We start from the raw sequence: 16,457 nt of genomic DNA, 5'->3' as shown, positions 1-16,457 counted from the left end.
TGTTTTGTTCTGTTCTGGGGTTGTTGGGGGATATTTTTGTCTTAAATTTATTCAGAATGTAGGAGCAGTTGTAAAGCACGGAATAGCTGCATGTGGGGGAGAAGAAAATGTATTTATTTGTTTATTTATTTACTGCAATTTTATCCTGTCTTTCAGACAATTAGTGTGCCCTAAAGCAGTTCACCTCAATTAAAAAAGCGAGAGATGGGCTCTGCCATCAGGCTTACAAATTAAAACGACGAGACACCTAAGGGAAGGGGAGCGGAGGGAAAAGGAAGAGGAGGGTGATCTGTTCTTCAAGGCAAGGACGAGGTGGTGAGCTCTACGTTGGCATTTAAATACACTTCAGGCCAGGCTGTTTTTCCCTTGCTGGTGTCCTTGTTCCTTAGACCAGTGGAGAGTGCGAGAGCGTACTTTCCCCATCCATCTGCAGTCCCAGGGTTATAGGAAGTTGGGTGCTGGGAGTTTTTTCTGGCAGGGAGGGGGAAACAACGCCCCGGCAACTTCTCCTTCTCTGGCCGATGGATGGGCCACGTTGGTCACCCGCTTTGCTTGATGTAGCTCTTGGGAAGCAGGGGTGCAACGGCCTCCCTGGGCTGTGGTGTCCAATTTTGAAGTGCAGGCTTCAAAATTCATAGAATCATAGAAGAGTAGGGTTGGAAGGGGCCTACAAGGCCATCGAGTCCAACCCCCTCCTCAGTGCAGGAATCCAAGTCAGAGCATCCCTGACAGATGGCTGTCCAGCCTCGTCTTGAAAGCCTCCAGTGTGGGAGAGCCCACCACCTCCCTAGGCAATTGGTTCCATTGTCGTATTGCTCTAACAGTCAGGATGTTTTTCCTGATGTTCAGCTGGAATCTGACTTCCTGTAACTTGAGCCCATTATTCCGTGTCCTGCACTCTGGGATGATGGAGAAGAGATCCTGGCCTTCCTGTCTGGGACAGCCTTTCCAGGACTTGAAGAGCGCTATCCTATCTCCCTCAGTCTTCTAATCTCAAGGCTCAACATGCCCAGTTCTTTCAGTGTCTCCTCATAGGGCTTTGTTTCCAGTCCCTTGATCATCTTTGTTGCCGTCCTCTGAACCCTCTCCAGTTTGTCTGCATCCTTCTTAAAGTGCGGTACCCAGAACTGGACACAATACTCCAGATGAGGCCTAATCAGTGACAGTCCCTGTAGCCACACCCCTAAGGAGAATCCAGAACGTCAGGCAGCTGATCCATACCAAGAAACCATTTCTAGCAGCTTAATTTCCACCAGGAGTGGGTCTTCCGTAAAGCCGATGGGTCCGAGTGGCTCAGTCAAGACCAAGCCACCCCAAAACATTTTGCATTAGAACAGACAACAATATAGGCTCCTTCCTGCTCTGCAGTCCCGGGGGCATTCATTGCCTGCTTCACAGTCAAAGTCATTAAACATGGCCATCAAAAGAACCTCACTAGATACAGACCATTAAACACAGTGTCTAAAACTACCCAGCACAGGGTCAGACAACTTGTGGCTCTCCAGATGTTTTGGCCTACAACTCCCATGACCCCTCACCAGGTCTTACTGCCAGCAACTGAACTTTAGGAGGGGCATTCCAACCTTTTAGAAAGGGAGAAGAATCTGCAAAAGCTGTGAAACCACCAAATTATCAGCAGTTTGGGAAAAGGGGGTGGGACCAGCAGAAGGGGGCATGGCCCTTGGGGACCCCAGGTGGGCCAGATTTGGCCCACAGGCCTAACGTTCAACACCTCTGCCTTAAATGTTTATCGATACTTGCAATGTCAGGGTTATTTTTTTTTAAGTATTCCTAAGCTATATCATGGAAGTGACATTTCAGATTTCTTATTGCAAGGTGGTCATGGAAGCCAGGCTGGTGTAGAGGCTAGAGAGTTGGTTTTGTGACTGAGAGATCTGGGTTCGTAATCCTAGCTCGGACGTGGCCTTTCCTGGGTAATTTTACCTGCTGATGTATTTTAGTCATTTACGTTTTATATACCTCATCTTCTGCGCCTGAGGACTGCACCTGAAGTGGGGTGCAAGCATGACGAACCCATGATTCAGCCACTAACAAGAAGAGTTCACCCTCTAAAAAAGATGAAGACGTTAAGCTAGATACCATCAAACAGCACAGCCCAAATTCAGTCCGACCATTAAAAAATGCAAAAGGCAGCAAACTCAGCTCCATCATGAAGGCTATTTTGGAGAAGGTTGGGGTGGGTGGGTTCATCCCAGTAGCGGGTGGTGTCAAAAGCAAAGGTGGGTGGGGCCAAAAAGACTTCCAGAAATGCTGCATGTTGATGTATTTCCTTTATGTACATACAGCTGCTGTCTCTTCGCCTAATTTACCTACCTCTCAGAGATGTTGTGAAGGTGAAATGTGGGCGAGGAGAGCCATGTATGCTCCCCTGAGATACTTGGGAGAAAGTTGGGATAAAGATGTTGTTGTCATCATCATTCGTTATCATCAGTATAACTGTTTATATCAGGGCTGCAGAACCTCACACTTGGGGGCCAAATCCAGGCCTCCTGAAGTCCCAAGCTGGCCCTCCAGGTTTCCCCAGATGGCCACACCCCCTTCCCCCAACTACTAGTCATTTGGTGGTTTCCCAGCTTTTGCAGTTTTCCCCCCCTCATTCTAAAAGGTTGAAATGTCTCTCCCAAGGCTGAGTTACTGGCAGTGAGAGCTTGAAGCTAAAGTATGATGACGCTTCTGGTATTTTGGCCCTGCCCTTTTTGACTTTCACCCCGCCCACCACTGGGATGCAGCCCCTGAGAACTTCTCTGAAATAGCTTTCAGCCCTCGAGCTGAAAGAGGTTCCTCACTCCTGTTTTGGAGAAACACCGTGATGTCTCGTCGCCAGGGTTGAAACGCAGTGGGCATTTCCCCTTTGATAGGCCAGGTTTCTTTCTTTTTTTAAGCTCTGGATAACCAGCTTGGAATCTTTAAGCTAAAATATGTTGGCATGCTGGGTGTTCTGGCTCCGCCTCTTTGCTTTCAGCCCCGCCCACCAGTGGAATGTAGCCCCTGAGAGCTTCTCCAGAATGGAATTTGGCCCTTTGGCTTCAAGAGGTTCTGCAGCCCTGGTTTATACAGCAATGCAAACAATTCATCACCATCTTCTTCTTTGGATGTTTCCAAGCAAACCTCTGCCATGGATGATCCAGGTGTCGATTATTCTGTCAAGGGGGAAGAAGTCAATCTAACTTCCGGGCTTAGAGGAACCCTAAATTAACAGTGCCTTTCCTATCGTTAGACTGGGCAAGGTTCTGGAACCTAAGGGTCCAGTTTTGGGTACCATTCAACCAGGAGTGGGGAATGTGTGGCCTTCAATGTGTTGCTGGACTACAACTCCCATCAACCTCACTATGGGGCCGTGCGGTGCTGATGGGAGTCTGTGTCCAGCTGTTCTGCACCCCCATTAACAAAAAGCCCGTATTGCCCTTCTTTTCTTTTATTGTATTTTTAATCAGCTCCCTCCCGATTTTCTGCCGCAGCCCCAAAATATTTGGGGAGGTATCTTCTGGCGAGCCCCCTTCCAAATGCTGCAATTCTCTCCAGGGCTAAGTTGCTGTGAGCCCCTTCAGATGTGAGCAACTTCTCTCCTCTGTTCCGATCGGCTTGACAGACGTTTGTTTGTGAGCTATAAATACGCGGTAGGACATCTCCGTTTATACAGAGAGCGGCTGATTGGGGGACGCAATCTGCATGCAATTAACGGGGTTAATGAAGGTGATTGCTTATTAATACCTCTAACTCTTCCTCAGAGGTTGGGAGCTCACTTGGGACAACCTGTGGCCACCTACGCACAGCCGCTTCCAGGAGTCAAGTGGCAGGGGTTTCAGTTTGTTGACTGTTCTGCAGAAATCCTTCTGACCCCACAGATAACCTGTCCCCTACCCCATTAAATCTCGGTCAGCTGCTAATCAGGATGGCAACAGTTAGGGTGCTGGGAAAGAGGGGAGGGAACCAGGGTGCTGGTAATGCTTCCCTTGTCAGGGTGATGAATAGCCTTCGGAATCCGGTGGCCATGTGCCCTACTTAGCAGGGGTCAGTCCTCTATTTCAGGGGTGGGCAGATGTCAGGCTTGTGGCTAGGGATGGCAGAGAAATCTGCAATGGAATATAATGAGTTCAGATTTCTATGAATCCAGTCTGGATTCCACAGCAGACTGTTTTCCCGCAAATTGCACGGATTCCACAGACTTACCCCCCCCCCGCTTTTAAACTTTCTGGAATTTTATGGAAATTTAGTCCTAGAAAAACATGAACCCCCCCCCCCACTGGCCAAAAATCTGCATTTCACCCATAAGCTAAAGCATGAAAATGTGCAGGGGGGAAGGGAATTTCGCATTTTTGCAAATGCGAATTTGTGTAAATTCGGGAAATTGGGAAAAATCCGATTCCATCAATGAGCAGGTGGCAAAACGAAAGGCACTGCGGAATGCCGACACAATGGATTTTACAAAATTCTTATATCCCTTCTTGTGGGTTCGCCTATGTTCTATAACCCCAACATTCCCCCAGCTGGAACCTGGTAGTTAGAATTAAGGGATCATGTTTTTGAGTCTGGATTTGTTTTGAATACCAGAAGAATGGAGTGGATCTTAGATGCCACTCCTGGTTACTCAAAGCTTTCTACATTATTCACAAGCATAGTGTAATTTAGCGGGGGGGGGGCAGTAATTGCGTTGCTGCTAAATCATTTAGCAATGGGATGTCGGCAATCCCTGCTGACCTACTGCGAATCACCCAGAGATCTCCCAGTTGATCTTGTTCTGCCTTCTCTTCACCGCTGCTATGCTTGAAGTGCCATCAGGAGGCGGTGAGTGATGACTTGAAGCCATCTTGTGTTCGAAGGGCTGTCCGACTGAAGATAACCCTAAGACAAGAGAGGACGGCAGGGTGTGAATTTGCCCACCCATAGTTAGCAGTTGGACAGCAGTCCGAGGGCCGTACAGGTTGGTGTCTGAGGCAGGATCATCGGAAACTGCCTTATCCTGAGTCAGACCTCTGGTCCATCTACTCTAGCGTTGTTGACTCTGACTGGCAGCAGCGGCTCTCCAGGGGTTCAGGCAGGATTCTTTCCTACCTCTACCTGGAGAAGTCAGGATTTGAACCTGGGGCCTTCTGCTTGCAAAGCAGGTGCTCCACTAGTGAACTGTGTTTCTTCCTCTAAAACTAAAGTAAGGCTCTAGTCCTCATGGTTGTGAATTAAGGACAGATTGAAACAGGAACGTCGGAAGCTGCCTTACACCGAGTCAGATCACTGGTTCATTTAGCTCAGCATTGTCAACACTGACCGGCAGCAGCAGCTCTCTGGGGCCTCAGGCATTATTTTTCCCAGCCCTGCCTGGAGATGTTGCTGGGGATTGAACCTGGAATCTTCTGCATGCAAAGCAGGGGCTCTGTCTCTGAGCTACGGCCCCTCCTGTAGGCCAGTGGGTTCAGCAGCTTCGCCCATACACTCTGGGATGTGTGTGTGTGTGAGACACGGAAAGTGGAAATAACATAACTTGTGAATGGAGGCGGTGTCTTCCACTGAAGTTCGGGAAGGTGAATACAAGCACTTTAAAATGTGTGTGTTTGTGTGCGTGCGCGTTTTCACATGCGTGTGATTTGGGCCAGCATGCAACTATTTGAGCCATTCAAACAGTGTAGGTAGCCACACTGACCCTTCAGACAAAACCCAGAAGCCACCCAATGGCCATACGGTTATCAGGGCCAACCAAACCTTCACCACGCCAGCCCCTCAGTTCTCCAGGATTTTCAGTGAGGCTGGGCGCTAAACAAAGTGGTGTGTGAGTAGGAGAAGAAGCCAGGCGTGACGCTCTGTCTCCAAAATCGGCTCTCTGTGCCACCCTTAAGAGGGCACGCAGGAGGAGCTGGGTTAGCCTTACTAGGCATCAGGGAGATTGGGGGGTCCACCCAAGGCTACTGGGACAAAGAACCAAGAACAGCTCTTCCCCCATTCCTGGAAATCTCAAATGGTTCTGCCTTGAGTCCAGATGGAAACGTGGCTCTTTTGCCAGACACAGAAGGAAGGAGACCCCCAGGTGGTCCTTTTATCTGCAAAGCCAGAAGTTACTTTCCATTGCTGCACTGGGTAGAGGGCCAGTAGAAGCCCAGTTGGATAGTATTACCTAGTGGGTGGTGGACGGCTTTCCAATATTTGACTGTCAGTGATCCTGTTCAGACTCTCACAGGGTGGTGGTGGTGAGGGTTACTATGGAGGGGGCGGGGATAGCGAAACCATGATGTGCACACCTGTCACATGACCAGGGGTGTGGGACACTCTAGGCCTCCATGTCAATGGTCATCTCTATGGTGGCCTAGAAACCACCAGGCACCTGTTCTAATCACCAGAGAGCCCACCACATGTAACGGTAAGACACCCTGGGGCCCCTTAACCCTGCTGAAGGGGGGTGGTTGCCCGGGGTGGTTCCAGAACCATGGTTGATGGGTTTTTCTTCCTCCCACAACATGCTAAGTCACCGTGGTTAGCACAGATTCCCCAACCATCAGCATTATGTGTGAACAGAGCCAGTGTCTGATTAATGTTGATGGCTTGCAGCCGCTTAGTGGTTGGGGAGAGCACCAAAGGTTATCTACACTAATGTGGGTGGGGGGACAGGTGCCCTCTTTTACAGAAGACAGTCCTCTAGTGGAAGGGCTGCCCAAGGACTGTCTTCTACTTTGAAGGCAGCCTGATGTCAGGGTTGGAACTGAGCCCATAGAGCCCCAAAGCAGCTCTGATCCTGAGGAAGAGCTACAACCCGTGGGAGAGGAGCCCGCTCGTCTCTCAGAGGCGCAGCTGCAGGGAAAGGCCCCCCCGCTCGCATTCCTGAGAGAGATAGTGACCCTGGCAGCGAAAGAGCGGGAGATCGGTTGTTGCTAGACGCAAGGCGCCAGCGCAGAGAGAGGCGGGAGGTGGAGGGCACCGATAGGAGGGGCTCAGCCCGCTTGGCGCTATGGCAATGGCTGCGTGCTGATGCCCACGGGTAAGGGGGGAGCCTCCCCTCCTAGCACATAAGTTTCAGGGCTTTCCCGCCCTTCTCCTTCAAACAGGGACCAACTGCGTACATGGAGCTTAGGTTACTCTGTTAAGATACCCTTTGCAGTTCCTTGCTTAGTCGCTGGCAATTAGCATCTGAAAGAGTCATTAAGTGGTAAAGGAATAAAGCCTTGGAAAGAATCCCTGTTCTCTGTGTCATGTTTTGGCTACTGGAGGGGACTTTAAGAGGCAGCTAGGGCGCTCCTGACACCTGCATTTTGAAGGCACCCCCTACTTGAAGGAGTATCCAGTCCAAGCTCATTTTAAAGGTTACCCACCACGAGAAGGCCTTGCAATGAGGGATGGTGCGGACACCTGTTTGGGGCTTGAAGCCTGGTGAGAAATTGCCAGCTCAGCCCCCGAATGCCAGTCTGTACCCCCTAGCACCTGCCTAGCTTGGCACATGCCTTCCGGGCAAGCATGCAGGCATCTGCTCCCTTGTCGAGCACTCAGATGGGTGCTCGATCTCTTTTGTAAGCATCCCATCTGCGCAAATGGGGCCCTTACAAGGGCAGTGTCCCCAACGTTACAGGCATAAGATGAACGAGTGGCCATTTGAGTGGCCAGTGGAGCGCAACGAGGGGGTGGACGCCTGTGCCACTGCAGAGCACCTGCTCGCCCCACCCTGCTCGCCTGGGTCGGGAGAGTGCTGGGGGATCCAGCCAGGGCTGCACGGGGCAGGCGCAGGGTGGTCCGTCCATCCCTACTTGAAACTGCCCACCTGGACAGCAGATTGAGCAAAGCAGACAGGTCACCTACTCGCCATCTTCTACAGTAGAGTGCGATGTACTGTAATTCTATTTCTATTATAATTGTTATTTTTAGATGTGTGTCTATACATATAAATGAGCATATGCCCATCTCATGCAAATTGGTGCCTTCTTTTGTCCTCTTTTTTGGTGATAAATACACTTCCTATTTCTTGGCCTGCAGGAGTGGCAAATTTCTATGGAGGCCTGGGCATGGATTTCTTTGATAAACTTCTGGCTCAAACTTGTTTTATTCCGTATAGGATTGGACATATAACAGATGCTTTTCAGTCAACATGGAGAAGGTTGTTGACAGAGAAATTACTGGCTTACGGGTTTACAACTGGCAGTTTAATAGCCCCTCGATATTTTAAAGCTTAACTAACTATTAAACAATGAATATGGGATACAGAACTACATCGCTCTTTGAGTTCTGTCACAAAATATCACTTCTCTGGGCGTAAGGTACTTGCGCCTGCAAATTATCTGACCAGTTTAACAATTTCCAAATTTAGAAGCGGCTTTATAATAGCTTGATTTAATGTTTTACCATCTGTGCTTTTAGAGGGAAGATATCGAAAGGTCCCGTACCATGAACGTACGTGGCCCTGTGATGGAGGGGAGTGGAAACCATTGGGCATGCTTTATTGTATTGCTCTTTTTATTGAGAAATGCGCTGTGTTTTTATTACACCTATTTTTCAAAAAATGCCAGGCAGATCAAATGATTTTTTTGTTTCTGTTCTTCCTTCTTATGAGGACTCTCAGATGACAGATTAGGCGGCCAGGTTTTGTGCAGTGGCTAGTGCCTGCTGCAAACTTTTAGTAAAATGCTATTGTTCCACCAGGCCGATACTCTGGGGTCATGTGAGGTTTTATTTTGAGTTTCTGTATAATTATGCACATGATGTGTACGGTTTGGACACGTAAGGTGCTGATGAATGGCCGTAATAAAATCTGTCTGTCTGCCTTAGCCATTCATAAATGGCCACTCGACCCTAAGGGCCTTCAACCACAGGCTGGGCATCCACCTCGCTGGGATGCCGTACTTGTACCCTGCACTGGAGAGCCTGCATTGAGCGGGGGCCAGTGGAAGCTGGTGGCTGCGATGTCAGCGGGGCGCTGAATCCGCCCGGGTTTCAGTCAGAACCAGCCAGAACTCGAAGGGCGTTTTGCACCTTGGATACCTCCTTTAGAGTCCCAACTGGTTCTGACTGAAACCTGGGGCGGATTCAGCATCCCACTGACTTCGGTGCCACCAGCGTCCCCAGCAGATGATCTCTGAGGGTCTTTCCAACTCTAGGATTCTGTTGTTCTAATGGCACCTCCCCCTCCTGTTTTCCAGCTCAGACCAAGGTGGTTCCCACGAGTTCAGAGCCACCCGAGACGCACCCATCTGCTGCAGCACCCACCCTCCCGGTGAGTTTCCGCCTTTCCAACACCCGCCTGGCCTTCTTCCTCAGAGAGACGTGGCCGGCGCCAGGCGGGAACGGCAGTGCCGTCCTGGCCCGCTCGGAGCCCTTTGTCGTGTTCCAGACCAAGGCGTTGCCGGTCCTCAATGTCTCCTTGGGGCCTTTCAGCACCAGCCAGGCACTGGCCAAGGAGCTGCTGCAGCCCTCCAGCACGCTGGAGATCCCTGAACGCCTGACGGTCAACTGGAAGGTCCGGGCCTTTATCGTCCACACACGGGTGCCGTCCAGCCAGCCCACGGCCCAGGTGCTGTTCTACGTGGCCGGGCGTGACTGGGATGACTTCGATGTGAGCGAGCGGCTGCCCTGTGTCCGGCTCCACGCCTTCCGTGAAGCCCGGGAGCTCCGGGCCTCCTGCCGCCTGCAGGGCGGCCTGGCCAGCTGCCTCGCGCAGGCTGAGCTGCCTCAGGCCTGGTTTGGACCCTCGGCCGTCCCCTCGGGCCGCCGGAAAGTCCTGGAGGGGATCGAGCCGGCTGGGGATGTCCAGCTGGTGGAGCTCTATTACACACTCCACGCCCCCGACGGGATGGGGGTCTGCGGGAGTGAGCAGGCGGGGCGGAGAGGCAGTGCTGGGGCCCGGACCGAGGGCCCGACGCAGCACCCGCTCCTCAGAATCGGGAGCCTGAGGCTGGTTCAGCCGCTGCCCACCCAGCTGTTGCAGGAGCAGCATCTCGACGACAACGTCTTCATCCGCCTCCCGGAGAAGCCCCTTAAGCCCGGCGAGGTGCTCAGCGTCATCCTTTACTTGATGAGCAACTCCACAGTGGAGCACTTCACCCTCAGGTAAGCACTGCCCCGTGGGCGGCAGGCACGAAGGCGAACTCCATGGGGCTGTTCCCACAGCACACTATCCCAGGCCTGTCGTTGAACCGTGGGTTGTTAACCATGCAGCATGGCTTGTGAACCACCCTGAACAACCCAACACCAAACCATGGGCTCTCAAGGTGACTTGTTCAAGAAAAAGAAGCCACACTGCATGATTAACAAGCCACCCTGTGGAAAAAGCCCCGGGTTCAGACCACAAAGAACCCATGACTCAACTACAGGCCACACTCAACCACTGAGTCTGGGTTAGCATGTTCTGGCAACCGAGTCCATGGCTGCTAAACTGTCCAGAACCAACACAGCTCTGGATAGATACAGGGGAGACATTCCTTTGGTTCCAGCGATGGAGTGGTAAATTTGGCAGTGCAGCCGCTCTTGACAGATTTGGAAGCTGCGCAGCCACTAAATCTAAATCTAAATTTTGAAGCAGCACAGCCACTAAATTTGCGCAGCCACTAAATCTGGAAGCTGCGCAGCCACGAAATCTAAATCTAAATTTGGAAGCTGCGCAGCCACTAAATATAAATCTAAATTTTGAAGCAGCACAGCCACTAAATTTGCGCAGCCACTAAATTTGGAAGCTGCACAGCCACGAAATCTAAATCTAAATTTGGAAGCTGCACAGCCACAAAATCTAAATCTAAATTTGGAAGCTGCACAGCCACTAAATCTGCGCAGCCACTAAATCTGGAAGCTGCGCAGCCACTAAATCTAAATCTAAATCTGGAAGCTGTGCGGCCACTAAATCTGGAAGCTGCGCAGCCACTAAATCTAAATCTAAATTTGTAAGCTGCACAGCCACTAAATCTAAATCTAAATTTGTAAGCTGCACAGCCACTAAATCTAAATCTAAATTTGGAAGCTGCACAGCCACTAAATCTAAATCTAAATTTGGAAGCTGCACAGCCGCTAAATCTGCGCAGCCACTAAATCTGGAAGCTGCGCAGCCACTAAGTCTAAATCTAAATTTGGCAGCTGCACAGCCACTAAATCTGCACAGCCACTAAATTTGGAAGCACAGCCACTCTTGACAGCCCCTTTAGCCGTGCCCTCAAGGAGAGCCCAACAATTCAGGCAGCTGCATTGATCCGTATCGACAAGCCAGCTCTAGCAGTTTTCCTCTCCACCGGGAGCAGGTCTTTTGTCGAGCTGAAGGGTCTTAATTACCCATTCCAGACCAAGCCAGTCCCAAAAAGCTTTGCATTCCAACAGGGAGCAAGATATTCTCATTCATTTCTCTCCCAGCTGTCGCGAGGACCTCAGCTCAGCCCAGAGAGATCAGGGAAGTCTGAGGGGGGCGGCATGTGATGCCAGCATCCCTGCTAATGAGGAAGCGCCGGTGCGGGGTCCCTGCGAGCCTTGCCCCCACCACACCGCTGTTCGGTCCTCACTTTAATGTCATCTTAGCACCTGCGCATTTCCTGAACCTAAGCAGGAACCAGAGCGCAGGTTGTCCCCCAAAGCTGTGTGCTTCCAAAGTTCGCCATGCACTCCACCCCCCCTTCAAAGTGTAGAAAAATGCGTACATTTTAAAGGTGCACAAACAGGGTTACGTATTTCAAAATACGAGCACAAACATGGAATATGTATTATTATTGTCTTTATCCTCATTATGACATTTATAGCCCGCCTTTTTCCTCTCACAAGGAGCCCAAGGCGACTTACATGGTCCTCTCCATTGTACCCTCACAAAAAAACCTGTCGTTGGACCACAACTCCTATAATTAGGGATGTGAGAACTCGCCCAGCTCGGCTTCTCTGGGCGCCCACTCAAGTGGCACCCCACTTGCACCCCCCCCAGGACCTGTGTTCGGGCCGCCCACGAGCTCGGCGAATTGCCCTAAGTAAAGCTTAGCAAGCGCAATATTACAGGGATTATACCTCTGATATTGCGCATAGTAAGCTTTCCCTGCCCCAAACCGCACATATTTAAATATGTGCATTTTTAAAATTCCTTTTTTACGTAGAAATCAAAAGTGGGAAAATGGCAGGTACTCATCAGACAGGATCGCAGTGAGTCCGGGAGGGTGCTAGCAGGTGTGAGCGGGGGGCGAGCGAGGACAGCATCTTGGCAGGCGTAGTGCAGGGGTTGCGGGCAGAGGGGCCCAACAGATTCCCGGACCCAGTCGGGTGCCTGTGACATCCCTAGCTATAATCCCTGGATAGTGGCCAGACTGGCTGGAAGTTTTTATTATAGTTATTGTTACATTTATTATTCTTTATATTTACCTTTATATCCCACCTTTTTTCTCCTTGCAAGGAACCCAAGGTCTTCCCCCTCCTCCTTCCCCTCCCCTTTTATCTTCACAACAACCCTGGGAGGTAGGTTAGGCTGACAGTCAGCGGCTGGCCCAAAGTCACCCAGTGAGCTTCCATAGCTGAGTGGGGACTAGAACCCTGATCTCCTGAGTGCCAGTCCAACACTCTAACCACTACACCACACTGGCTCTCCTTACGAAAACGTGCACAGAAATATTTTATTCAAGTGGGGAAACACGCTTCTTCCTCTTTTTATATGCCCACAGTTTCTAAAGGCCTTACATTTTGGTCAAGCTAAACTGTGTTCTAATCTTATTTCCTACTTCGTAGTTGACAGGAGGCATTTTCCCACCCCTCTCCAACAGTGTAAGTTAAAAATTCATAGCCAAGTATATGTCTTGACTTTTTCTGGTGATACAACTTGGATCTGGTCTCCCTCTCCCCCTCTATGTATGGATTTAAACAGGGCAGTTCTAAAAATACTAATTAAACATCGATAGGCAGGCATAGAATAGTAGGGTTGGAAGGGGCCTACAAGACCATCAAGTCCAACCCCTTGTTCAATGCGGGAATCCAAGTCAGAGCATCCCCAACAGATGGCTGTCCAGCCTTGTCTTGAATGTCTCCAGTGTGGGGGAGCCCCCCACCTCCCCAGGGAATGGGTTTCATTGTTGTATTGCTCTAACAGTCAGGAGTTTTTCCTGATGTTCAGCCGGAATCTGGCTTCCTGCAACTTGAGCCCATTCTTCTGTGTCCTGCACTCTGGGATGATGGAGAAGAGATCCTGGCCTTCCTCCCTGGGACAACCTTTCAGGTACTTGAAGAGCGCTATCCTATCTCCCCTCAGTCATCTCTTCTCCAGGCTAAACATGCCCAGTTCTTTCAATCTCTCCTCACAGGGCTTTGTTTCCAGTCCCCTGATCATCTTCGTTGCCCTCCTATGAACCCTCTCCAGCTTGTCTGCATCCTTCTTAAAGTGCGGTGCCCAGAACTGGACACAGTACTCCAGATGAGGCCTAACCAGTGCTGAGTAGAGGGGAACTAGTACTTCCCGGGATTTGGAAGCTATGTTTCTATTAATGCAGCCCAAAAGAGCATTGGCCTTTTTTGCAGCCGCATCACATTGTTGGCTTATATTCAGCCTGTGATCGACAACAATTCCATGATCCTTCTCGCTTGTAGTGTTGTTGAGCCACGTGTCCCCCATCTTGTAACTGAGCATTTGGTTTCTTTTTCCTAGGTGCAGAACTTGGCATTTGTCCCTATTAAATTTCGTTCTGTTGTTTTCTGCCCAGCTCTCCAGTCTATCCAGATCACTTTGAATTTTGTTTCTGTCTTCCAAAGTATTAGCTATCCCACCCCATTTTGTGTCATCTGCAAATTTGATCAGCATCCCCTGCATCTCCCCCTCCAAGTCATTCATAACAATGTTGAAGAGCACTGGGCCCAGGACTGAGCCCTGCTGTACCCTGCTCATTACCTCTCCCCAGTTGGAGAAGGTCCCATTGAGAAGCACTCTTTGAGTCCGATTCTGTAGCCAACTGTGGATCTACCGGATCGTTGTTTCATCTAGCCCACTTTGAGCTAATTTGCTCATCAGGACATCATGGGGCACTTTGCCGAAAGCTTTGCTGAAGTCGAGGTATATTATGTCCACAGCATTCCCACAATCCACAAGGGAGGTGACTTGATCAAAAAATGAGGTCAGATTCATCTGGCAGGACTTGTTCTTCACAAATCCATGTTGGCTTCGAGTAATCACAGCATTGTTCTCAAAGTGCTTCCAGATGGATTGCTTTATCATCTGGTCCAGAATTTTCCCAGGGACTGATGTCAGACTGACTGGTCTGTCTGCAATCCATGTTCTGCACCCGTAACAGCTGATGTCTGCATCCTGTATAAATTATGCCCATGAAAAGACATTTGCCCCATCTCTTTTTATTTTGCACCACTTTGACAGTTTGGCATCACTCATTAGGATTGGAAAGGGACAAGGAGTTATGCGGGTTGCTGATGCTGTCTACACAAACTGCTGGGAATCTCAGGGTGAAGAAAAACACTCCTTTTAAATTGTGTGGGAACACGCATTTGTGGAATTGTGATGTAAATATTTCTGCGGGTAGCGAACGTGCATTCAAATGACTTCTGCCACACTTAAGATGAGATGTCTGGTTTCAGAGATTTTAGCAGCCAGCGCTGACACTTCCAAGGAAATCTTTGTTGCCATGAGATCTAGCCACTTGCTGCTTTTGCCAAATGAGAGCTGAGGCTCCTGAGAATTTAGTGCCTGACACTTGGATGGCACACAATCTGTGCAAAAGGAAATTCACATTGCAGGCACTGGAATGCAGAGCTCTGCAAAACAGATGCAAATGCACTGTGTTATTTATTCCTGTTTGATCAAATTGCAGGGCTGGACTTTTTGTGGAATTATCCAAGAACTGAACTGCAAGGTTTTAAGCAGGCAGGGTTTTGTACCCCAATTTGAGCCCCTGGCCTTTGTTTCTGTCAATTAATTAGCGAGAGAACACCCCAACCTTTTCATCCAGTGAATCCTTAAGGAAGCTTATGACAAGAGTTAAAAACAATACACGGATCAAATGAAAGGCAGAGAGGGTTGGATCCAGGATCTGCCTTCGATCGATGGAAGGGGTCCACTCACAGAAGGTGCCCCTGTCTGATTTTGGGGAGCCCCCCTCTCCTCTGCACCACAGCTTACCCCATTCAGCAGGGTCCCCCAATCCTCTGTGTAGCATTTTAGGGGGCTGGAGGGGCTGCCATAGGAGAGGTATCAGGGCCGGCGTCAAAGGTAGGCATGGTTGGGCAATTGCCAAGGCCCCACACCCCAGCAGGGGCCACTAACTGGTGCCCCCTGGACTTGCTCCTCTTCGCCATTGCAACCTGCTTCTTCCCCTGCCTCCCTCTCTGGGCCAGACAACGGTTGTGGCAAGGAGGAGGGGGAGCGAGAGCCGCTGGTGACCATGGTGGTGAGGACACAGACTCACTGAGGGAGGGGGCCCATGGAGGGTGCTTTGCCCTCCAAAACCTGCAGCCAGCATGGGGGAGAGGGTGGGGAAATCCACTTCCACCAGAACTGTTGCATGCCACTAAATCTGGACCCAGCCCAATATGGACTGCTAAAATTGGCAGTGGAGCAGCATTGCACTGGCATTAGAGCAGAGGTGCACGACCTCTTTCAGCCCGTGGGCTGAATTCCACTTCGGAGAAGCTTTCAGGGGCAGCATTCCAGAGGTGGGGCCAAGGAATCATAGAATAGTAGGGTTGGAAGGGTCCTACAAGGCCATTGAGTCCAACCCCCTGCTCAGTGCAGGAATCCAAGTCAGAGCATCCCCGGCAGATGGCTGTCCAGCCTCGTCTTGAACTAGGGGTGGACGAAAGTCACTTACCTGTCCTCGAAGGACGTTCGCGGTGGGGGGAGGTGCTTCGCTGGTCCCCCCGCGAAGTTCAGGCCGGGGGGGGAGGCTTCCCGCCTCACCCGGCCGAAATTCAGGCCGGGGAGGAGGCTTCCCGCCTCACCCGGCCGCGAACGTGAAAGTTTAAAAAAACAAAACAAAAACGCCCCCTGATAGGCTACGTGACGATTCACGTAGCCTATCACGGCTAGATCTGCAAAGTCAGCCGTGATAGGCTACGTCAATCGTCACGTAGCCTATCACGGGTGACTTTAAAAAAAAAAAAAAAAGCGCGTACGCTAATGGCGGCCCCCATAGGGAGCCGCCATTCGCGTTCCTTATTTAGTCGCTGTAGTGTACGTAAATGTTTATGTAGACTACGGCGAAAATAAGGGCAACACAAATAGCTTTTTTTTTTTCTTTCATTGCAATTGCGGCGGCGGCAGCTGGTCGAAAGACCGGCTGCCGCTCCCGCCCTGCTCGAACACCCGCTGAACCGCCGGCCGGACCCACCGCCGGGAGGGACATTCGGCGAAGGTAAGGCCCGTCCCGGGGGGGGGGTGCGGGGTGCGGGGGTGTGTGCGGAGGATTTCTCCCCGAAACCTGTTCGGGGGGCCGAACACGTTGGCGCTCGGCCCCCCGAAGTTTCGGGGAGAAATTCTCCGCCAACCCTATCTTGAACGCCTCCAGTGTGGGAGAGCCCATCGC

General features: G+C 50.7%; 1 protein-coding gene across 1 annotated transcript in view; it reads left to right on the top strand.

Annotated features, from left to right (window-relative positions):
* The window catches only part of TMEM132E (transmembrane protein 132E), a 196,292-nt gene that overhangs the window by 121,320 nt on the left and 58,515 nt on the right, over window positions 1-16,457 (top strand). Inside the window, exon 2 of the mRNA XM_084823015.1 lies at window positions 9,129-10,035. Within this exon, the coding sequence (XP_084679141.1) occupies window positions 9,129-10,035 (907 nt within the window). The remainder of the gene's footprint in view (window positions 1-9,128; window positions 10,036-16,457) is intronic.

The sequence above is a fragment of the Heloderma suspectum genome, chromosome 16 (genome assembly GCF_057233095.1).
Source record: "Heloderma suspectum isolate Gila_16-S chromosome 16, 16-S_ref, whole genome shotgun sequence".
NCBI classification, from domain to species: Eukaryota; Metazoa; Chordata; class Lepidosauria; order Squamata; family Helodermatidae; genus Heloderma; species Heloderma suspectum.
This window is presented reverse-complemented; position numbering and strand designations above follow the sequence as displayed.